General features: G+C 43.7%; 1 protein-coding gene across 5 annotated transcripts in view; it reads left to right on the forward strand.

The window, feature by feature from the left end:
* Nucleotides 1–23,696, forward strand: part of mib2 (MIB E3 ubiquitin protein ligase 2) — an 83,019-nt gene that overhangs the window by 37,102 nt on the left and 22,221 nt on the right. For 2 of the 5 annotated variants that reach the window (XM_083769014.1, XM_083769017.1), the window contains exons 7-13: nt 1,188–1,295; nt 1,769–1,891; nt 5,657–5,819; nt 6,599–6,732; nt 11,221–11,369; nt 16,592–16,748; nt 20,480–20,634. In XM_083769014.1, the coding sequence (XP_083625140.1) occupies nt 1,188–1,295; nt 1,769–1,891; nt 5,657–5,819; nt 6,599–6,732; nt 11,221–11,369; nt 16,592–16,748; nt 20,480–20,634 (989 nt within the window). The remainder of the gene's footprint in view (nt 1–1,187; nt 1,296–1,768; nt 1,892–5,656; nt 5,820–6,598; nt 6,733–11,220; nt 11,370–16,591; nt 16,749–20,479; nt 20,635–23,696) is intronic. The other 3 variants (XM_083769015.1, XM_083769018.1, XM_083769016.1) reach the window with 2 other exon arrangements.

A 23,696-nucleotide genomic window follows, 5' to 3' on the forward strand; every position in this document is an offset into this window, starting at 1 on the left:
GACGCCATATAGTCCCATCCCGTGTTCTCAACTTATTTTTGGCTGGGGACCCCCGGGAATGCTTTGGCCATGTCTCGCAACTTTTGTAAATTCTTGAGGACATTATCTAGAATTTATTTCAACACTTAGATCAGTGTGCCAGCATTATTGGTATTGATTGGTATTTAGCTTACGTGTGATTCGTGAGGACAATTTTGATGCATTTGATGTATTAGGCCTACCATGTGTTGTTCTTGCTTACTGTGAATTTCTCTGGATTAAGAGCGTCTGCTAAATGCCTAAATTGTAGATCTGTTGTATTTGAAACATTTAGAAAAAATGTCAACATTATCACCAAGAATGACAGTAAATAAAGGTACGGTAACGTTGAAAGTGGTTAAAAATCTGGACACATCAGAGGCATAATTGCAGATACAGATGTATCTATAAAAATCCAAATAATGGCCGATGTATCGGCCAGACCGATATCCTGGTCGGGCTCTTGTATTCAAGCCTCTTCGATGGTCTGGAGAGACAAATTACACTGTTATACAAGCCACATTCTTCCAAGAAGCTGACACCTTTATGTGCTTGTACCCGACGACTTTTAAAAGGCTGTGGAATACGCAGTGCTTGGCTCACGTTCTCCTGCCTGTTAAACTGTTGTTTGCGCAGGGTGTGTGTGTGTGTGTGTGTGTGTGTGTGTGTGTGTGTGTGTGTGTGTGTGTGGCTTGTACTAGCACTGTATATACGGCATACGTTGCCTCACACACTCAATATTGCCTGTTGAAACAGGCATACAGTAGCTTTATATAACTCGTAACCTCAAATAGACGTCGGCAGAAAACGGGAGCAAATTAAGCAAACGGAGTGCGGTGCTGCTTTCAGAATCAGTGCTTCATGCTACAGGGAACGTTAAGCTCGCTGGCGGGTGTGCAATGGCTGGCTTGCTGGGTGACCAGGGACATGCAGAGAATGTTAGAGAGGCAGGGGCTGAAATTCCCTAAAAGGGCACTTTTGAACAAAAAATATCAATAAGCACCCAACGCTTGTAGATCAGCTATTTTCAGGGCGTGAGTGACCCCGCAAGATACTGCATTTTTTACAGAAATTTAAAAGGGCAGGGGCTCAAGCCCCCTTTGATGTCTATGTGTGCACGTGCCTGTGGGTGACCCTGACTGAGGCTGCATGGGTCTTTGTGTTTACAGTACATCTGTCGTATCGGGACGGTTCATAGGATCACGGACCGGGGCGATGTCAGAGTCCAGTACAGCAACAACATTCGCTGGACTTTCCACCCTGGGGCCCTCACCAAGGTACTGGCTTTACCGTTACAGGGAGACGTACATGGCCTATTTTCTTTTTTGTATGTGCCTTTTTTTTGCCCTTTTTTCCACCCCTATTTTCGTCGTCATGCCAATTAATTCCTCCCCACACAGGAGCTTGGTGTCACCAACACCAAGTATTGTTTTTTAGTCATCAGTCATCCAGAACTTCCTTTCCCCCTCAAACCGATTTTTCTCAATAAAAGCAGCAGGCTACGAGAGCTTTGATTGTTATTCTTCCGGTTTGTGGAAAAAGGAAGTTCTGGATGATTGTTCCTGCCTGATGACTACGCCTGGTGACGCAAGGTTACCTCATCTCAGAATGACGGGAATTTAGTTAGAAAATCGGCACCCGGCACTTGCTTCAGTAAAAGCATGTGATTTCTAGCATTAACTCAATGCTTTTTTCCACAGCACATTAATAAAATATATTGATATATATATTGGTATTATTTCTCCTGTAGGTGAACACGTTTGGCGTGGGAGAGCTGGTTCGGGTACTGGAGGACATTGACAGCGTCAAGAGGCTCCAGGCAGGCCACGGAGAGTGGACGGACAGCATGGCTCCTGTACGCTCACTTAGCATGGTGCTAACCACTAGACTAGAGCATGGCTCCTCACTTAGCATGGTGCTAACCACTAAACTAGAGCATGGCTCCTCACTTAGCATGGTGCTAACCACTAAACTAGAGCATGGCTCCTCACTTAGCATTGCGCTAAGCACTAGACTAGAGCATGGCTCCTCACTTAGCATGGTGCTAACCAGTAGACTTAGCATGGTGTTAACCAGTAGACTTAGCATGGTGCTAACCACTAGACTAGAGCATGGCTCCTCACTTAGCATGGTGCTAACCACTAGACTAGAGCATGGCTCCTCACTTAGCATGGTGCTAACCACTAGGCGGTGCCGTGTCATAGTGCATGTTTGCCAACCTTAACCCATTTAGACCGGACGACTATTCTAAAAATGTCTTCTAAATCCTGACAGTTTTCTGAAAAACGTATGTCAGTGGTTCTCAAACATTTCCATGTCAAGGACCCCCAAAAATATATGTAATTGGCCGCCGACCCCCATCTGAAAATATGTTGTTTCAGGGTAGGGTGGCCAGACGTCCGGTTTCACGCCGGACAGTCCGGTTTTAGACCCACCTGTCCTCCTCCCACCTCAACCTCTGGCCGGACACATAATTGTCCGGTTTTTTGTGATATACAGTGCTTGTGTCATTTACTGTCATTTACGTCGTCTGCCTGGGTATTAAAATCTCCGCAGCGCTGCTCAGCTCCGCCTCCGCAGCGAGCCGGCCAAACTGTCTTAAAAAGAGAGAGGCTAGTGGAGACGTTCAGAGTGTTGCCATGTCCGCTTCATTATAAGCGACTTTAGGCTTGTTTTATATAATAGGCTACTAAGCCTAGTCAGGCTTCTTTTGGGCTTGTTTTCATAGACATGGTTGCTTGGTTCTCTTCCAAAACTGGGCAACACTGCCAGTGGGATGGTCGGTTTGTTTGTTGTGCTCTCACAATCACTTTAGTATAGTTAATGCAGAGATAAACAAACCAAATAGCCTATGCCGAAATGAAAGACTACATTTAATGAGCAATGGAGCAAGGAACTCGACATCATAAAGAAAGGGAGGCTGTGTGAACATATAGGCTACTGGCATCATTCTATGTCCCACACCGATGACCATAAAACTGTATAAAAAAACCCACAAGAAAGAGATTAAACATAAAACATATCTAAACATGAAATAAAATAAATTGATTCTAAAATGAATGGCCTTTGTGGTACCCTATAATTTAAAAAGGTTAATTTAATTAGCAAATATATGTTCTCTGTGGACATAATGCTGGAGATGATGGTGGTGAAAATCAGGTGCAATAGTAGTAGTAATAATATTAATATATGGGGGGGGGGATCTGGGAGGAGGGGGGGGGGGGGGGGTCGGGGGAGCGAGCCCCGCAAAAGTGTCCTCCTTTCTGAGGTCTTGCAGGTGGCCACCCTATTTCAGGGACCCCCAGAAGCAAAGATTTGAGTTAAAAGCGTTCGCTCTGAAAGAATACTATATATTCAAAGATTTGGGCCACATTTTCACAAATCTTCAAAAATAGCAGATCTACAAGCTCATAGCGCGACACTCGGCGCCACGCTATATGAGCTTGTAGATCTGCTATTTTTCAATAGCAAAAGTATAACATAATGCCACCAACAGGGGTTCCCGTCCAGAATGGATTAAAAGGGAAAATGAGACTTTTGAGACAAGCTATATTAAACTATAACCCTCTATATTCAGTATTTTAGCCGTGACATGAGTGCCCCCCTCCAGAGATACTTCCGGGTCCTACTTTCCTCGCAACAACAAAGCTGCTGCTCTCCCAAATCTGGCTGTGACAGGCCGTCTGCCCCACACGGAATACTATCGCCATTTTATTTCATTGTGTCAACTAAATCCTCATTAAATGCAAACTAGATTCAACATATCACCTTCAATAATAATGATAATAATAGTCTTTATTGTCTCCATATCATATATTTTCTTTGTCATGGAACCTTGTCATGGAAAAAAAAGATTCACACGTTTAGATATTCTATTTACAATGAGATGTGGACGGGAGCTGGTGCCACTTGAACCCGGACGAAACATAGCACTACAAAATGACGTCAGACTTAAATACTGAATACTTTGTCTGGAGTCACCCAGGGCGCTATAGCCAATATCCTTTTTTTAGTAAATTCTAAACAATGGACACTTTTATCGTTGCAGAGCTCAATAACTAACAAAAAACATCACTTCTTCTGTGGGACTATGCTAAAGTGTAGATCAGGCCAGGGTGCTAAGAAAAGGGAATGCCAAAAAAGGATGCCAAACAGTGGGCATTGGGGGAAAAAATAAGGGATTTAGAAATAAAGGAACCGACTAGTCTAGTCTTATTAAAACTCACTGCAACCCGTAGGACTTAACAGCTTGCTATCAGAGACGATTGAGGGGAGCTTAATGCATGTTCGGACTAACGGGACGTATCTATGGGCAGTTCCCCCACTAGACTTAACATGGTGCTAACCACTAGACTAGAGCATGGCTCCTGTACGCTCACTTAGCATGGTGCTAACCACTAGACTTAGCATGGTGCTAACCACTAGACTTAGCATGGTGCTAACCACTAGACTTAGCATGGTGCTAACCACTAGACTTAGCATGGTGCTAACCACTAGACGTAGCATGGTGCTAACCACTAGACTTAGCAAGCATGGTGCTAACCACTAGACTTAGCAAGCATGGTGCTAACCACTAGACTTAGCATGGTGCTAACCAGTAGACTTAGCATGGTGCTAACCAGTAGACCTAGCATGGTGCTAACCACTAGACTTAGCATGATGATGGTGCTAACCAGTAGACTTAGCATGGTGCTAACCAGTAGACCTAGCATGGTGCTAACCACTAGACTTAGCATGATGATGGTGCTAACCAGTAGACTTAGCACGGTGCTAACCAGTAGACCTAGCATGGTGCTAACCACTAGACTTTCGCTAATTGTCTGCAGTATCGACCCCACACTTTCGTTCTCTGCTAGCCGCATCTAAACGAACGCCACTCGCCACCGCCTTCTTTAGATTTAACTCCCTGACCTGCTGCATCTCCTCCTCAGCTTTGTTTAGCAGCCACTGCCTTAATGTCGGTTGTTGGCAGACATCACACTGAATAGGGATGTCTTCCACAGTAGAAAAATTGAAAACGAGTGTGTGGTGCGTGTGTGTGTGTCTCAAGCCGTCCTGCTCAGTGTGAATGGGCAGGGTCATAATGCAAACACAATCTATCATGCTCCAAACAGACAGACAAATACACACAAAGCCCTTTATTGTTTGTGAGGTGTTAGCACCGCTCAGAAAATCGCCATTATGTCAAGTTTAGAGCTTTTTCCTCAAATGCTGGGTTCAGAATTTGTTGTTAAAATGGAAACACTTCCAGGTGATGTAGTACTAACACCTTTGGGTTTAACTTTATTTATTTATTTGGTGTTTGAATATATTCTATCTTTGAATATATTCTTCCAAAGCAAACGTTTTTAACTCTGTTTTTAACTGCTTCCGGGAGGTCCCTGGAACAACATCATTTCAGATGATATAACTACAATAATTACATATATTTCTGGGGGTCCTTGACGTGAAAATGTTTGAGAATGAAACATAGGGTTTTCAGAAAACTGTCAGGATTTAGAAGGCATTTGTAGAATCGTCCTCAGGTCTAAATGGGTTAGAAATGGAAACACTTCCAGGTGATATAGTACCAACACAGTTGGGGTTTCGTTTTTTTAACGTGTCATTTCTCTCTTCTGTGCTCGCCGCTCCCCCTCAGGCCCTCGGCCAGGTGGGGAAGGTGCTGAAGGTGTACGCGGACGGCGACCTGCGCGTGGCGTTCGGCGGCCAGACGTGGACCTTCAACCCCGCCTGCCTCTCGGCGCAGCCCATGGAGGTGGACGCCAACCTCATGACAGCCGAGAACCCCAACGAATCCGGAAGTAAGGGACGGTATACCGCCCTGGGGGGGACGGGGGGACAGGGGACACTTCTAAACCGCATGTGCTCTTTCAACAGCCGGCCCCTGGTTTCACCTCTTGTTCTCATGCTCTCGCTCTCTTGTTTTTATTTTTCATTTTTCTTCATCTATTCCTCCTCTTTCCCTCATTCCAGCTTCTGTCTTTGCATGCATGTACTGTATATACACGTAATACTGTAGGTCAACGCATAAACAGTCCTGGAAAACGCGTACACGTGGTCAATGGTCTCTCTCTCTCTCTCTGTTCCTCTTTGAGTTGAATGCTGAATGTCACACTCGCTGCGCGCCGGCTGGCTTCCATGGCGCAGCGGGCGCTATAAGGTCGTCCCGTCGAAAGACAATTCTCATCAGCCTCTCCGTTTCTCATGATCTGAACCGTTCTGTCACATCGCATTCGCCTCAGAGTGTGTGTGTGTGTGTGTGTGTGTGTTTACTATAGATAGGGGGAGGGCTGGCCTTACAGCATGTGGTGGACATTTTGACTCATTCCAGTAGCTGTGATGACGCATGCTTTTGACAAAACCACTTAATGGATGTCTGTTTTTTTCCCCTGTGCTTACTGCTTTGTGGTCACTCGGGAGCCAAAAAGGGGCCCCAAGGACTTTGCGACATCAATTTCAAGTGTGTTTTAGTATCCCACAGTGCATAAACATAATCTCCCCTTTTTTCTTTTCGCTTTCCCTCTCTTTCCCTCGCCTCCCTCTCCACCCTCCCTCTCCGTGTCTCTGTCTGTCTGTCCAGGTACTGTTATATCTGTCCTGGAGAAGCTACTGTCTCAGTCCACAGAGCTGGACAACCCCAGCCGGCTGGTCATCGAGGCGGCACACGGCAGTGCCAGCAAAGTACGGGAGCTGGTGCAGAAGTACCCAGACAAGGTGAGTGCAGCGCAGCACTGGGACGCCGCCTGCTGATGCTCCTGCCGAAAGGTGTTACCGATGATACTAATGAAGGCTGGTCAAACCGAGTGTGCGTTCGGAAATGCACACCGGGAATGTGGTCAGTTTGTGATACTAATGAAGGCTGGTCAAACAGAGTGTGCGTTCGGAAATGCACACCGGGAATGTGGTCAGGGTGTGGTGAGCGGTGACGTCACAGTGTGCCTTATTTACGAACGACCACAGCTGTGACGCATTCACACCGCCGACACCGGACAACCCCAGCTTCAGGGTAGGGTCGCTCAGTGCGGGCACTCGGCACACCCGGTGCGCAGCGCACTGGATTTTCGAACGACAACGCACCGAGTGCACTGAATAAACGAACGACAAGAGAGCACACCTGTGCGTTCAGGGCGCATTTCCGAACGCACCCAGAGTCGGGGTGCTGCTATTGTGCATGTTGGCTCACTGGAAATACTCTGCTACACCAGTGGGTCTCAAAGTGTCCTTGAGTGGGTTCCAAATGGCCCCGTATGGGTGTGTAACTCTGAGAGCGTACATGGGTGTGTAACTCTGAGAGCGTACATGGGTGCCCTTGAAATTTAAAAGTTTGAGAACTTTTGCACTCTAAGGCCCCTTTTCCACGGGTTGGTTCCCAATGGGAACCGGTTCAGTTCTTTTTGGTTTTTAGTCCATGAGCCAGAGTTCCAAAATTGAAACGTTAATTATGAATTGAGTGTGCAAAACCATACCTACATTAGATTGTTATCACCATGAAACTTCTCCAATTGAGTACTTACATGAAGACAATGATTTATTGTATTACAAATTTAAAAAATAATAATATGCAAATGAGGCATTATGTAGGAAAATATGCAAAATACTACTGTGGAAGGGTTATCATGTATTCATTTACTTGTATTGATCCTATAGACAATTTAATATAGGGTATAGTTTGCCCACCAATTTTGGAGCTCTGGCTCCATGACTAAAAACCAAAAAGAACTGAACCGGTTCCCATTGGGAACCAACCGGTGGAAATGGAACAGAGCCTTAATTAGTATCATTGGTAACACCGAAGTAGGGAAGTAGGAAGAGTTATTCTGTGTGCTCTTAGCCAATTCCTCCACACACCTCCCCCGGAAGTAGGAAGAGTAAGGCGCGATTCATGCTACTATTTTAGAGCCGAATAAAAGTCGGTTCGGCTCTGTAGAGCCTACAATATGACGTCAATTGATGTTCAGTGGGGCGGGTACCATCCTAAAGTCGGCTCTTGGGTGCTACTGAAAATGTCTGAAGAGCCGAAATCATTTCGACACTACAGCGGTAAAATGTATGAATCGGCCCTTATTCTGTGTGCTCTTAGCCAATTCCTCCCCACACACATGTCCGCGTGTTGTCACTGCTTTTGTATCCTTCTGGCTCACTTGCCAGACGAGGTGAGTGCACGTTGTTGCATGAGCTTGTAGCTCTACTATTTGTGGCACACAACGCTGTACATGACACGAGTATAAATTAATTGTCAGTTTAGTATTAATTGAACTCTGAGGGCTGATATCACAAATAGATTACGTGGATTGCCGGACAAATGGCACATCTGTGTAATTCTCAAAGCACCCACCACTCTGCCAAGCAAATCGCATCTTGGTGCTCCGGTGTTATTTGCACATATTTAAATGAGGTAATATGAACACATTTTTGGGCCAAATCAGTCCCTTTCTATTGAAATTACAAAAAAATTATTGGCATCCTCGGAGCGTTGTTAGTAACTGCTTTCCTAAGAGTTCACTTTTATAGTGATCATGGCAGCAGTGACTGTATAAGAAAAAAGAATTCCAGCTCTCATGCTTCCTGTACTTGTATTCAGATATCACACAGGCAAACCACCCCCACTTCCATGAGGGCTGGTATTCTTTAGCTTTATTAAACCATTTAGGCCTGACGTCGAAATAAAAAGTATTCTGAAAGAATATATATATATATTCAAAGCTTTGTGCCGCATTTTCATGATTTTTCAAAAATAGCAGACCTACAAGCTTGCAGTCGCAGATCTGCTATTTTTAAAGGGATTGTGACATTTAAAACACATTTTTGTAGATTTTTTGGCTTTTTTGGCTTTTCTTGACATCAATTTCACAAAAAAAAAAACGAAGTTTGAACATTCAGTGTATTCTCTGCTGTCTGGACTCTTGTGAATAATTATGCAAAAATGTCTCATCTGGTTGGACGGCAGAGATATACGTAGATCTCCGCTAAAACTCCGCCCCCTCCCCTCTGCTCCCTGCCTAGTGCCTACCCTCTCTTCTCCGCTTCCTCATTGTCGACCGCGACTTTGTTTCTTTGTAATACTTACTAATAATGGCTTCTAGAGAAAAATCAATCTGCTCTGTTGTTGGCTGTGTCAATCAACACAAGTCCTTACACTGGATACCAACTGGCCTAGATGACTCTTTTATTTTTGACGACGTTCCTACCAAGTGTTCAAAGTAGCGCATCTTGGGTTGACAGGAAAGGGGGAATTACCGACATCTACAGGCTAAAATAATGTGTTTTTCCATGGCTTCTCAGGATGAACTTTACACATGCACAAAAACTCGTGTCAAGAAATACTGGAGTGGAGTTGAGTGTTCAAACTTTTTAGACACGTTTGAAGGACCATGGCCAAGACTTTTAATGTTTTGAAAATTATGTTATAAATCATGTCATAATACCTTTAAGTAGCTAAAGTAAAACAATGCTTAGTTAAAACACCAAAAGGGGTTCCCGTCCAGAATGTTGCTCGCACATCTACAGTAGCAGTGATTGTAGCCAGGTGAAGGCATTGTCATGCCAGGTGTGCGTGTGAGTGGCTATTTATTTTAAATTTTTGTATAATTTTTATCCCACGATTCTGTAACCCATTTTTCACCCCTGTGTCAATTATCTAATGTGATCCTGGGCTCTACACACCCTCCACCAACCCACCAACACGTTATTCCAACCAGTTCCTTTCACCTACATCAGGCGCCCCAGCTGGCCAGGGGGAGGCAGTTTAGTGGTGTGGCTATTTTCAACCCTCTAGTCAAAAAGGTGTTTGACTAGAGGGTAGGTTGCAGACCGCGGATTGGTCCGAATTCTACTTTGTGCGATTATTTTTTGTCTGTTTATGCTCCGAAACGTGTGAATGCTGTACTATTATTAAGGTCACACGTGACGTGATGGTTAACATTTAGACTTCTAATTTCAGGTCTAGCACGATTAGACAGGAATGTGTATTATACATATCGTTGCTGTCGAGCAGTAATCTCGTATCTCAATATTTCAACCCAAAGAATATTCATTGTAAATGAATGCCTTCCCTTACCTCATCAGACTGCACTACAGTATTCACACAAGAGTAGCAAATGTATTTTAGCTATTTTTCAAGACATTTGAAGGTGAAATTGGAAGTGGTTATGTCCGTCTCTGGATTTTATAAATATCGAAGCAATGGAAACTAAAGTATTAACAAGAGCTTGTGACAAACAAAATAATAACTACAGTACATTGTATCCATTGGAAAACTGGTTATTTTACCACATTTCACCCGACAGCAATGATATATTTTATTTGCATTTCTAGTGTATTATCATGTGTGTGCGGGAGTTCTCACTCTGCAGTGTCCAAGCATCCTTTCAGCGCGCCTACAGAATGATATGCGTTCTATGATGGAGCATTTGGGCATGGCCGCTGTTAAAATGATGGTTTACAAACGCACTGAACTGTTTATGGCAGGGTGGTTCTATCTATCTATCTATCTATCTATCTATCTATCTATCTATCTATCTATCTATCTATCTATCTATCTATCTATCTATCTATCTATCTATCTATCTATCTATCTATCTATCTATCTATCTATCTATCTATCTATCTATCTATCTATCTATCTCCTGTACAGTGACCGATATCCCCAAAACCACTAAAAGGGCACTACATTATTACTCATAAGTGATCTTTGAGGTGGAATTCCTTTTATACGAGTAGATAGTTGCTGTCGGGAGGAAACCTCATAGGTCCATTTTTTAGGTTTTTGATTCCCCCCCCCCCCCCCCCCCCCCATAACTCAGTGTTATTGAACACCCTTTAGGTTTGTGTGTTGTTTCGAAGATATTTAACCAATGGAAAGTAGTAAAAAACACATTGGACAAAGCCTCCTAACCTCCATTGGACCCTCAAAACTGTCTGCTAAAACAGCTAACTCCACCACCTCTCTCCTCATGCAAGTAACTGACAATATCTAAAGTTACAACACCAACTTTGATGAGGCAGTATTGCATCGTTTAAAAAATATAAGGTTTTCTTCATGTCCTTAAAAATGTATATTTTTCATTTCCTGAAAAATGAACCTTTTTAGAGTTAGGTGGCTTCTTCCCGACAGCAACGATATGCATTTTAGGAAACTCCTTTGGTGGTTTGCTATCCACTGTCTGTCGCATTTGTCCTTCAAACTGTCCTCCCCACCCACAGGTGGATATCAAGAACCAGGGCAAGACGGCGCTGCAGGTGGCAGCCCACCAGGGCCACTGTGAGGTGGTGAAGGCCTTGCTCCAGGCCAACAGCTCCATCCAGGTGAAGGACGAGGATGGAGACACGGCGCTGCACTACACGGCGTTTGGGTGAGAGACCACACGGACCATGATGCATCGCACCGCAAATGTGTCCTTGCGTTAAAAAGACCCTGAGTGTTTGTTTTACTGAGAGCGTGCCGTACCAATAGCCTTTGTTTGGTTTGTACACTCTTGAGTTAAAGCTGTACTTGAAGTCTGGAATTTATTTAGATGAATGAAACATTAAGATTTAATATTAAAGGTTTTATGACATTCATTTTCATTTATTTTTCTTTTTCTTTTTCTTTTAGGTTTTATGACCTCAATTACACCCAAAAAACCTGAACTTTGAACATTCAGTGGATTTTCTGTGGTCTGAAGTTTTCTTTGGGGTTTTTTGGGCCTTTTGAGCTACAATGAAAACAGGCAACACAGTGAAACAGTGACATCTGCTGGCAAATCCCATTGACATATATGGGATTTGCAGTAAGTGATGTCACTTACTGCCGGAAAATCAGAGCACCTGTTTGAGCCAGAAAACCCCAGATCACAGAAAATCTACTGAATGTTAAAAGTTCATGTTTTTTGGGTGCAATTGAGATTAGAAAACCTAAAAAAAACAAGAACAATTCCAAAACCTTTTTTTTAATGTCACAATCCCTTTAAACTATAGCTAGTACATGCAGTGGTGGAATGTGGTTTCCGTACTCTTGCATTGATACATTTAGACCACAGTGTCAGGTAGGACAAAAATAAAAATATATGTTTTTTTTTTTTGCCTTTATTGATAGATAAGGTACAGTAGGTAGACAGGAAACGGGGAGAGAGACAGGGGGGGAGACGCACAGTAAAGGTCGTCGGGATCGGGACTCGAATCGGTATGGATTACCAGCCTAGGTGCCCGAGTATATGGGTAGTAAGTAGTAAGTATCGCTGAACTCACTGAATCCTGGGCAGGACAATAAGATTGCAGCTTTAAATTAACTCAAAATTATACCGTGTACAGCTTCAGATAGCTTCGTGTTTAAACGGGCAAAAATAGCACACCTTTGTGATTCAGATAGACAGGCAGACATTTACAGTACTTGCCTCCTGGGTTGTGTCCATCACTGGTATCAAATGACACTCTTGGATCCAGTGGGTTGTAGACAGACCGAGCGGGTACTCTCTCCCGCTGCAGAGACACAGATCCAGTGGGTTGTAGACAGACAGCGGGTACTCTCTCCCGCTGCAGAGACACAGATCCAGTGGGTTGTAGACAGACAGCGGGTACTCTCTCCCGCTGCAGAGACACAGATCCAGTGGGTTGTAGACAGACAGCGGGTACTCTCTCCTGCTGCAGAGACACAGATCCAGTGGGTTGTAGACAGACAGCGGGTACTCTCTCCCGCTGCAGAGACACAGATCCAGTGGGTTGTAGACAGACAGCGGGTACTCTCTCCCGCTGCAGAGACACAGATCCAGTGGGTTGTAGACAGACAGCGGGTACTCTCTCCCGCTGCAGAGACACAGATCCAGTGGGTTGTAGACAGACAGCGGGTACTCTCTCCTGCTGCAGAGACACAGATTCAGCAGACCCAACGGTCCGAGTCGCCCAGACCTCTGCGCGATCCTGTGTCACACGATACGCACGAGTTCGTGCCAAAAATAAGCAGACGGTGCTCAAGACGTGTGAGCCAGTGTTCCGTCACCTCTGTCCAGGACCCACAACTATCCAATCTTTTCTCAGCGATTATTCCGTTTTTTTTTTTTTTGTGGCTTTCGCCTTTTATTGTCTCCACCAGGCCGAACGCATGGGGGGAGAGTATGTTTTGCACTCCGTCCGTCCGTCCGTGTGTGTGTCCGTCCGTGTGTCCGTCCGTGTGTGTGTCCGTGAGCAGCTAATCTCCAGCACCGTTAACCCAGTCGATGCCAAATTTTGCACACACACTCCCTGGATGCCAACGATGAACCTCTGCCCCAAAATTTCCAGAACGGCCTGTTATAGCGCCACCAGGAGGCCGCTTTGTGCAAAACAAGTTTTTGCACAGTACACCTACAGATTTTGTCCAAACATCGCGCAAATTGGTACACAGTCTCTCTACACAGACTCCATCCTGATGGTTAAGATTGGCTTCCAAAGTTCACAGGAGTGCTCAGTTTCAAACAAAATGCTGCAAATCATGAACACATCGCGTGATTTCCGTGAAATTGTGCACGCACATTCCCACTAGGCCGAGGAAGAAATGCCACATGAACAATTTCAACTCAGCCTCAAGGTGGCGCTATAACTGGCCCAAAAGTGTTTTTACCTCTAATTTACTTTTGTTGCCCTTTTATCCAACCACCAGATGAAGGCAAGCTGCAATGTCCTACATTCCTATCCTGGTGGAGACCTGTGCCCAGAAGGGCACTTTTTCTAGTTTTATATTTTCTTTATGGAGGGACAGACAGTAGGCTGACAGGAAATGGGGAGAGAGATGGGGGGGATGACATGCAGTAAAGGCCGTCAGAATTGAGGATGATGTCATCTGTGATATAGTTTTGCGGAGTTCGTCTTCATCAATTGCGCAGAACGATAATAGGCTCCCCCTGGGGAGATCTACCCTGGGACCATTAGCTGCTGTTTGAAGGTTTGCGCTAGCAGCAGCATCATTCATAATATCAGCTCTAATGTTAATTTTTTTTTCAAAAAAGCATGCAAACTCGTTACACTTAGCTTTAGAGGCCGGGAATGACTGCTTGTAGGACTGGGGGGGGGGGTTAAACGTTGTTCAATGGTAGAGAATAGGACTCTGGCATTTTTCTTGTTCTCGTTAATAATGCCAGAGAAATATGCCTGCCTTGCTAGACGCAAGGCTTTGTTATAGGCGACTGTTGACTTTTTAAGAATCTCTAGGTGGATGGTGAGTTTGTTTTTTCTCCAAGCTCACTCAGTTCTACGACATTCTTGCTTCAGTGAGCGTGTATGCTCATTTAACCAGGGCGTCACTCTGTTGTTATGTTTCTTTTTTGTTTTTAAAGGAGCCACTATATCAAGAGCTGACTCTAGTTTAAGATTAAAAATTTTAACCATATCATTTACTGGGGGAGTATCGGGCAGAACTCGAGAGAACTCGTCGGCTGCAGAAGAGCTAAAAAAACGCTTTGTTATGGTATATTCAGTGATGTTTTTCTCTAGATCAGAGACAGTCATATTAAAACACAGTAAATAGTGGTCCGATAGCTCAGGCCTTTCAATAGTCCTTTCCACAGTGATGTTCAGCCCTCTAGAAATCACCAGGTCCAGAGTGTGCCCATGTTTATGTGTAGGCCCAACAACATGTTGGATAAACTCAAAGGAGTGCAATAACTCTAAGAAACCCATAGCTACAGCATCTGTAGCATCATCCAGGTGCAGATTAAGATCACCTGTGATAAGTGTTCTGTCATAGTTAGTGGAGCAGATAGATAAAAGTTCTGATATTTCTGTTAGAAATATTGCTTTACTGCATTTTGGCGGGTGATAAATGCTAATCATTGGCATAGAGGATTGACCATGTAATATAGTGGCCTGGTATTCAAAGGATGTAAAGCTGCCAAGGGTCAGAGCCTTGAATTTTAATGTGTCTGAAAAAAATATTGCCAGTCCACCTCCTTTCTTAGCCTCGCGAACAGAGTGAATGAAGCTGTAGTTTGAGGGACAGGCTGGCGCTAGGAGAACAGCTCCATCCGAGCCAAGCCATGTCTCTGTTAAAAATATTATATCTAGCTTCTCTTTACAGATTATATCATTTACAGAGGAGGACTTATTTGTTAGTGACCTGATGTTAAACAAGGCAAGGTTAAGCTTGTTATCACATTTTTGGGGGCTGTGATGCCTGTGAGGTACAGTAACCAGACAGCATTCTCTCTGCAGACCACTCCTTGTGTTGGATATTCTATTTGAAATAACAGTAGAAATGTTAGAAGAAGGTCCGTGCCCAGTGGGAGACGGGCTAGGGAAACAAAACTGAGTGGAACTAATATGCTGGGGGTGGGGGGCAGGACCAGGGGGATGTCAATAACTGGCGGACGAGGTATCTGTCGGAGGCGCAACGTGATGTAGAATGTGATGATCTATGTTGGCACAGGCCCTCAGCAATTGTTCTATCGATTACTTTTATTAAGCCATTGAGACCTATACATATGTAGCAGAGTGGCTCACAGCCTCGGCCTGATGGCCTCAAAACTCTAATATCTCCCCCAGTCCATAGGGATGTCCCTTTGGTCTAGTCTAGTGGTTAAGATGTTGGACTTACACGTGGGAGACCCGAGTTCGAATCCCGGGAGTTACACATATTTAACTTGCTATTTTCAGCAAGTGTAAAGTGTAAAATCAGCCATTACGACAGCATCAAGGCCCGCCAAAATACATTTTAGTCGACTAAATCAACTGTAGATTTAGTTGACTAAAATCTTATGATATTTACTCGACTAAAACTAGATTAACACTAAAACATTCCAGGCTGACTAAAATGTGACTGAAACTAAATGAAAACTATTATTTTTGTTGCACAACGGTGTCACACAAAAGCAGTGGTAAATAAATGGCAGAGAGAGATGCATTATTAAGCCTATAAGTCTGTCCCCCCAACCATGCAACAATGAGATGGTTCTGTTCTGAGAATGAGACACCATTGCTGCCTGGAGAGCACGAACGAACGCTCTTCAGGGATAACCAGTTCCATCTGTGTTACTTTCCGTGGCTCTCGGCAGCAGCAGCGCATCACGTAAACAAAACATGGCAGGTTTTAGAAGTATGGGGGAGCATCGGTATGTATGTACACACACACATCGTCCCCTGCCAGTTGGCCGCATGCTGCGGCAAAGCTTCCACCGTAGTTTTCTCAACACTGGCAAGGCATGACGATGCCACAGTAGTGGCCCCAGAGCACGGATTGTTTTTGTTTTTTCAGTAACGTCAGCCATGCTGCTGCTGGCCATCCTGGTTTGGATTCCTTTTAAGCAGTGCTTGCCAAACCTTTTAGCCTGTGACCCAAAAGAGAGATTAGCCTCGACGACTTGACAGGCTCAACTTATGTAATTTAGGATAGCATTTTATGTAGACATGGCACTCTATTTAGATGCTATAGGCTCTTAGCTTGCTTATGATTCTTGATGTATTACCATGTGTTGTTCTAGTTTACTGTAAATCGCTCTGGATTAAGAGCGTCTGCTAAATGCCAAAATTGTCTAATGTGTGTGTGTGTGTGTGTGTGTGTGTGTGTGTGTGTGTGTGTGTGTGTGTGTGTGTGTGTGTGTGTGTGTGTGCCGCCGCCACGTGGGAGCAGTAATCAGGCGGAGATTGCGAGGCTGTTGCTGAGCAAAGGGGCCAACGTGAACCTGCTCAACAACTCCATGTGCACGGCGCTGCATATCGCCGTCAACAAGGGCTTCACGGACGTGGTGCGCGTGCTGTCGGAGCACTCTGCCGACGTCAACCTCCAGGTGAGACGTTAAACCAAAGTGTCGACTACCCTTTTTCACTTACGAAAAATAAATGGAAACTACATCCATCGATCCATCCATCTTCAACCGCTTATCCGTAGTCTGGTCGCGGGGGCAACAGCTCCACCAGAGAGCTCCAGACTTCCCTCTCCAGAGCAACATTAGTGTCTTCCTCCTGGGGGATCCCGAGACATTCCAAGGCCAGTGAGTCGATGTAATCCCTCCATCTGCACCTTGGTCTGCCCCGGGGTCTCCTCCCAGTGGGATGTGCCTCGAGGACCTCCCTAGGGAGACGCCCGAGAGGCATCCTAACCAGGTGCCCGAACCACCTAAGCTGGCTCCTTTCCAGGCGAAGGAGCAGCGGCTCTACTCCAAGTCTCTCCCGCGTGACTGAACTTCTCACCCTAACTCTTAGGGAGATGCCAGCCACCTACATGAAAACTATAAAGATAAAGTGCCCCTTGGGGCACAGGTCTCTTCCAGGGCAGGTCAGGTTGTGGCCTCCTGGTGGCGCTATAATAGGCCAATGTGAAAAGGGTGCCATTTCTTCTTACGCCTTGGATGGCAATTGGATGATTTGAGGCAGTTTGTTCCAAAAATGTGTTTTGCAAAAATACACCTGTTGGTGGCACTGGTGCGAAAATAGCCGATCTACAAGCTCTACAAGCTTGTAGATCGACTATTTTCGGCAAGTGTAAAATCATCCATTACAATTTAACCAGTAAAAACCACATTGAGACTGAAGTCTCTTTTACAAGTGATCACCAAGGCCCGCCAAAATACATTTTAGTCGACTAAATCAAATGTAGATTTAATCAACTAAAATCTCATGATATTTAGTCAACTAAAACATTTCAGGTGACTGAGTTTTATTCCCAAGACTATGTCAAACTATGACTATGTCAAAATTTGCTGTCGAAATCAACGCAGCTAACATTGGCTAGGAATCGATGATGCAACTACAGTGGCTTCTGTTTCAGCATGCTAATCTTATTAAAGGCTCTATTTTCCATTAGCTTGCAAACTTCTTAACTATTCCACACCTCCACCTCTGAGACACACAGAGAGAGTAGACCGACGGTGCCATCTTGACTTATAATGATAATTGTGAGGTCCAATTATACCAAGATGTGGTTTAAAATAGTGTATTTAACCACCTAACATCCCTAAGGGGGAACAATGAAGGCCAATTTTTTGAATGCTCCGACTCAGACATTCATTGGTTCAAGTTGCCCTGCGGTTCACTGCATCATGTCTCACCATGCTGAGAAACCTGTCAGAAACCTGTCCAGCCATTTATGACGCTTTAGACCTGTGTTTACTAAATGTATGGGCTTTAGGTCTATGGTTTTTAGACCTGTGTTTACTAAATGTATGGGGCTTTAGGTCTATGGTTTTTAGACCTGTGTTTACTAAATGTATGGGCTTTAGGTCTATGGTTTTTAGACCTGTGTTTACTAAATGGCTTTAGGTCTATGGTTTTTAGACCTGTGTTTACTAAATGTATGGGCTTTAGGTCTATGGTTTTTAGACCTGTGTTTACTAAATGTATGGGCTTTAGGTCTATGGTTTTTAGACCTGTGTTTACTAAATGTATGGGGCTTTAGGTCTATGGATTTTAGACCTGTGTTTACTAAATGTATGGGGCTTTAGGTCTATGGTTTTTAGACCTGTGTTTACTAAATGTATGGGCTTTAGGTCTATGGTTTCTAGACCTGTGTTTACTCAATGTATGGGCTTTAGGTCTATGGTTTTTAGACCTGTGTTTACTAAATGTATGGGCTTTAGGTCTATGGTTTTTAGACCTGTGTTTACTAAATGTATGGGCTTTAGGTCTATGGATTTTAGACCTGTGTTTACTAAATGTATGGGGCTTTAGGTCTATGGTTTTTAGACCTGTGTTTACTAAATGTATGGGCTTTAGGTCTATGGATTTTAGACCTGTGTTTACTAAATGTATGGGGCTTTAGGTCTATGGTTTTTAGACCTGTGTTTACTAAATGTATGGGGCTTTAGGTCTATGGTTTTTAGACCTGTGCTTACTAAATGTATGGGGCTTTAGGTCTATGGATTTTAGACCTGTGTTTACTAAATGTATGGGGCTTTAGGTCTATGGTTTTTAGACCTGTGTTTACTAAATGTATGGGGCTTTAGGTCTATGGTTTTTAGACCTGTGTTTACTAAATGTATGGGGCTTTAGGTCTATGGATTTTAGACCTGTGTTTACTAAATGTATGGGCTTTAGGTCTATGGTTTTTAGACCTGTGCTTACTAAATGTATGGGGCTTTAGGTCTATGGATTTTAGACCTGTGTTTACTAAATGTATGGGCTTTAGGTCTATGGTTTTTAGACCTGTGCTTACTAAATGTATGGGGCTTTAGGTCTATGGTTTTTAGACCTGTGTTTACTAAATGTATGGGCTTTAGGTCTATGGTTTTTAGACCTGTGTTTACTAAATGTATGGGGCTTTAGGTCTATGGATTTTAGACCTGTGTTTACTAAATGTATGGGGCTTTAGGTCTATGGATTTTAGACCTGTGTTTACTAAATGTATGGGGCTTTAGGTCTATGGATTTTAGACCTGTGTTTACTAAATGTATGGGGCTTTAGGTCTATGGTTTTTAGACCTGTGTTTACTAAATGTATGGGCTTTAGGTCTATGGATTTTAGACCTGTGTTTACTCAATGTATGGGGCTTTAGGTCTATGGATTTTAGTTTGTTACCTTCTGTTTTTCATCGTCTCCGCCTGGCCGAAGGATTGGCCGAGAAAGTTTTTGCCCCTATCAGTCCGTCTGTGTGTGTGTCTGTCCGTCCGTCCGTCAGTCCATCTGTCCGTGTGCAGCTAATCTCCAGTAGCGTTACTACTAACATTGGCCCAATCGGCGTAAAACCGCAGACACACAGTCAGAGCAGAACCTATGCCTCAAATTAGCGCCACCACGAGGCCGATGTTTTCAAAACTTGCAAATCGGTAGAGACGAATCTGTCAGATTTTTCATATTCCATCCTGATTGGCTGAGATTGGCTTCCAAAGTTTAGAGGAAGGGTCCGTATTGAACAAAGTGCCTCAAATCGTGAACACAGCGTCCGATTGCCATGAAACTTTCCCCGTCCATTCCCACTAGGCCACGGACAAAATGACATCCTACATTTTTGTAATCTGCCTCATGGTGGCGCTATAACAGGCTGACTCACGTTTTTACCTATAACTGGACTGATGGGTGTGAAACTTTGCGCGTGCACACACACACACACACACACACACACACACACACACACTCCATAGAGGCCAAGGAAAAACATCCGCCCCAAATATTATCATTAGCGCCACTAGGAGGCTGATATTTGCAAAGCACATCTTTTAATATTCCTCCTACAGATTTTGTCCATACATCAGGCAAATCGTCCAGTTGGTTCCATTTGTACAGTCTCAGAGTTAAATTAACATTGATTTTACTAAATAAATTGCGGGTCCCAGAGATAGAAATGCCATTAAATGGGGGTCCGTAGACTAATGCATGTCAAACGGTGGGACCTTGAAATTCAACGGGTTGAGAATCACTGCTAGAGCCGTAAACATCATCTCTCATGGGGGTCCCTGGCATATCTTTTCAAATGGGGGTCCGCGGGGCCAATTAGTGTCAATTTGGGGGTCCTTGACGTGAACAAGTTTGGAAATCATTGGGTTATGCTGCTGACGTGTGAACCATGTCTCTGTGCCGCGGCCAGGACTCGTATGGGGACACACCGATGCACGACGCCATCGCCAAGGACTTCCGCTCCATCATGGAGATCCTGGTGGCAGTGCCCACCATCGACTTCTCCCAGAAGAACAACCGGGGCTTCAACCTGCTACACCACGCCGCCCTCAAAGGCAACAAGCTGTGAGTGCACCACCAATGCACGCACGCACACACACACACACACACACACACACACACAAATTCAAAGGAGCTTTATTGCCATGAGAAAACATGGCAATCAAAATACAATAATAACAGTTGAAAATGTATATACAGTTGGAGGGGGTGCAGCATTTTGTACACAGAGCTATGTCACATTGTGTCGTTATATACATGTTATACAGGGTATGAAGCTTTTTTGCAACAAATAGCATAAAATGTTTTGTTATGCTATTTAAATAGTATACAAAAAACCTCCTCAGATTTTAGATGTGTTTCCAGGTAGTAGCTCTGTTTACACGTGCACTAGGTCTAGTGGTCTAACTTGGTACAGATAGTAGTCCGACTCCTTAGGGTGGTTGTATTCCATTGGCTAGCCTTATTTTGTCGCACACATGCACTAGTGTCTTTTCGTCAGCTCACGTGTGTGAGTGTGCGCGTTCTCTGTGCATGTGAATTTGTCCACGTGTAGGTCAAGGTCACTGTAGTCTGTGACTGACTGAACAACAGTAATGGATCCCACCCTGTAACAACTAAGCTTGATACCTCTATCTCTCTCTCTCTCTCTCTCTCTCTCTCTCTCTCTCTCTCTCTCTCTCTTCAACAGTCTCTTTAGGACTTTCTCTCTGTCTCTCTGTTTCCCTCGCTCAATTTCTATCTCTCTCTAAATAGAGTAAACATGTGAAATCCTCCCTCTCATTGACTTTTAACATTAAACCTCCACAAAAGATCCACCAGTGCTTCTCAGCCTTACGGAGGCCAAGGGAAAAGCCCATCTCTTCTTACAAAGAGTGACCATATGCTATCAGTAATGATTAGCAGCCCAATCGATTCCTTTAGCAAACCATTAACATAGTCAGGAGCCCAGGCACTCTACAGTAGATAGAGATACTGTGACATTTTCATAATGTCTTAATTTGTGCTGCATCGCGGGAGGCCAGTGCTTGCCAAAAATAACAGATTTATTAGCTAGCGCGTTGCACCAATGTCATTTCACTATTGTCAGCAAATAGACTCTCTGTCACCAAGCGGGATGTTTTGTTAAAGATGGAGTGACGTGATTTTCCCCCCAGTTTATGTGTGTTTATGAGCTGACAGTACTTCATTAGACCCCTTGGTGTGGTTATGTGCAATGATGTCTTCCCTATTATATTTAGGGTATTTAGGGTTTCTTCCTGGAGGCTGAAAACTTCACAGTCAAATGAACTGTGATATAGTGACATCACAATATCATCCCCTCCCCTAACCCCTCCCCCTTTATTATGTCATACAACAACAGCTGTCGGTGTGGCTTCAGTTCAGGATCCACCCATCACCAGGCAAACAGGGCATACTTAATGAACTGGTGGGCGTGTCCACATAAAAACGTCATTTTAACTAATACTGTACACTTTTTTTTTAAAACAAATTATTCCTCCTTATATAATAATACCTGATGATCATGTTTTAGCACTCCTTTTAATGAAGTTGTCTGAAGTTGAAATTTGGTCATATTATAGGCCAGTGTTTTCGCAAAAACGTTTTTATGTCATGGACGACCTTAATAAATATACACCAAATGAATAATACACATACATGAGACACAAGATTTGTCTGTATTAACTCGTTTAGCTGAGAGGATCCCCCTGGAACCTCATCAAGATCCCTGGGGGTCTCCGGGAACCTGCTTTGAGAATCTACCTGGTACAAACAGGCCGGCCGTCAAGGCAGCCTGACTGACTTGTGACAGTGGCTCCGGTCTCTGTATTTTTAACCCATTTCGACCTGAGACTAGATTCTAAAAATGTCTATTCTGAAAAACTGCCAGTGGTGCTCAAACGTTTTCATGCCAAGGACCCCCAAAATTAAATGTATTTGGCTGCCGACCCCAATCTGAAATTATGTTGTTCCTCCAGGGACCCCAGAAGCAAAGATTTGAGTTAAAAACGTTCGCTGTGAAAGAATATATATTCAAAGATTCGCATTACATTTTCATGATTTTTCAAAAATAGCAGACCTACAAGCTCATAGCTCTGAGCTTGTAGATCTTCTATTTTTCAATAGCTAAAGTATAACATAATGCTTAAAACACCAAAAGGGGTTCCTGCCCTGGCCTGAATGGGTGAAGTGAAGTATACATTAGGGTTTATGTGATTTAAAAAAAGGTTCTTACGGTATTTATGGACCATATTCAACTATATACAATAATTCAGTCATTTAATTTTAACTCCATGATTTATTTATTCGTCTTTAGTAGGCCTATTTACTGAATAGTGACACAGGGGCTCAAAGTGGTATCGACCTTATTAAGTAGACATGATTCATAGGAATTACTTTACCCATTTCCTGCTGTGTACAGTGTATTGAAAATGAGCTAGAATAGTTTTGATAATATCAATATAGACTTTTTCATTTTCATCATTAAAGTCATATTGGAATGGCACTAAATCCTTTATCAGTGCAATTGAACACCCTTTACATCTGTGTTAAAAAAACGGTATATATGCATGCTGTCTGCTGACAGCATGCATATATACCGTAGGCCTATATATTTTTTTTCTTTCTTGCCTTTATAGTCTAGTGTAGAGAGCCAGGCAGACAGTTTTTGGGGAGTGACATGCAGCAGGTCTGCCTGGCTCGGGGACTCGCTGTCAGACATCCGAGCCTATGTGGTTAACCACTCAGTTGAGAGTTCATCTAACTCTATAAATTAAAAGATGAGCACCCGTGAGTTAGTTAAATTCACAAGAGGACACTAAACAGTCAATTTAGCCAAGCCACGGCTGCCCTCGTGAACCCAATGTTTATTATCTATCTATCATGGCCGGGAAAGGAAACAAGAGAGTGTGTACAAATGTAACATTTGTCCACTCCCAGAGTTACAAAGTTTAGATCAACACTGTTTGACCGTGTTTTTATTTTTATGTTTTATAGCAGTGGTTTTCAACCAGTGGTCCGGGGACCACCAGTGGTCCTTGAGGGGGTTCCAGGTGGTCCCCAGCTAAATGATAGTTGGGAACCAAATGGACCCTTATTAGATCTTTAACTCTTGACAGTGTAAAATT

This window comes from Protomyctophum parallelum (assembly GCF_964188405.1).
Source record: "Protomyctophum parallelum genome assembly, chromosome: 7".
Lineage (NCBI taxonomy): Eukaryota > Metazoa > Chordata > Actinopteri > Myctophiformes > Myctophidae > Protomyctophum > Protomyctophum parallelum.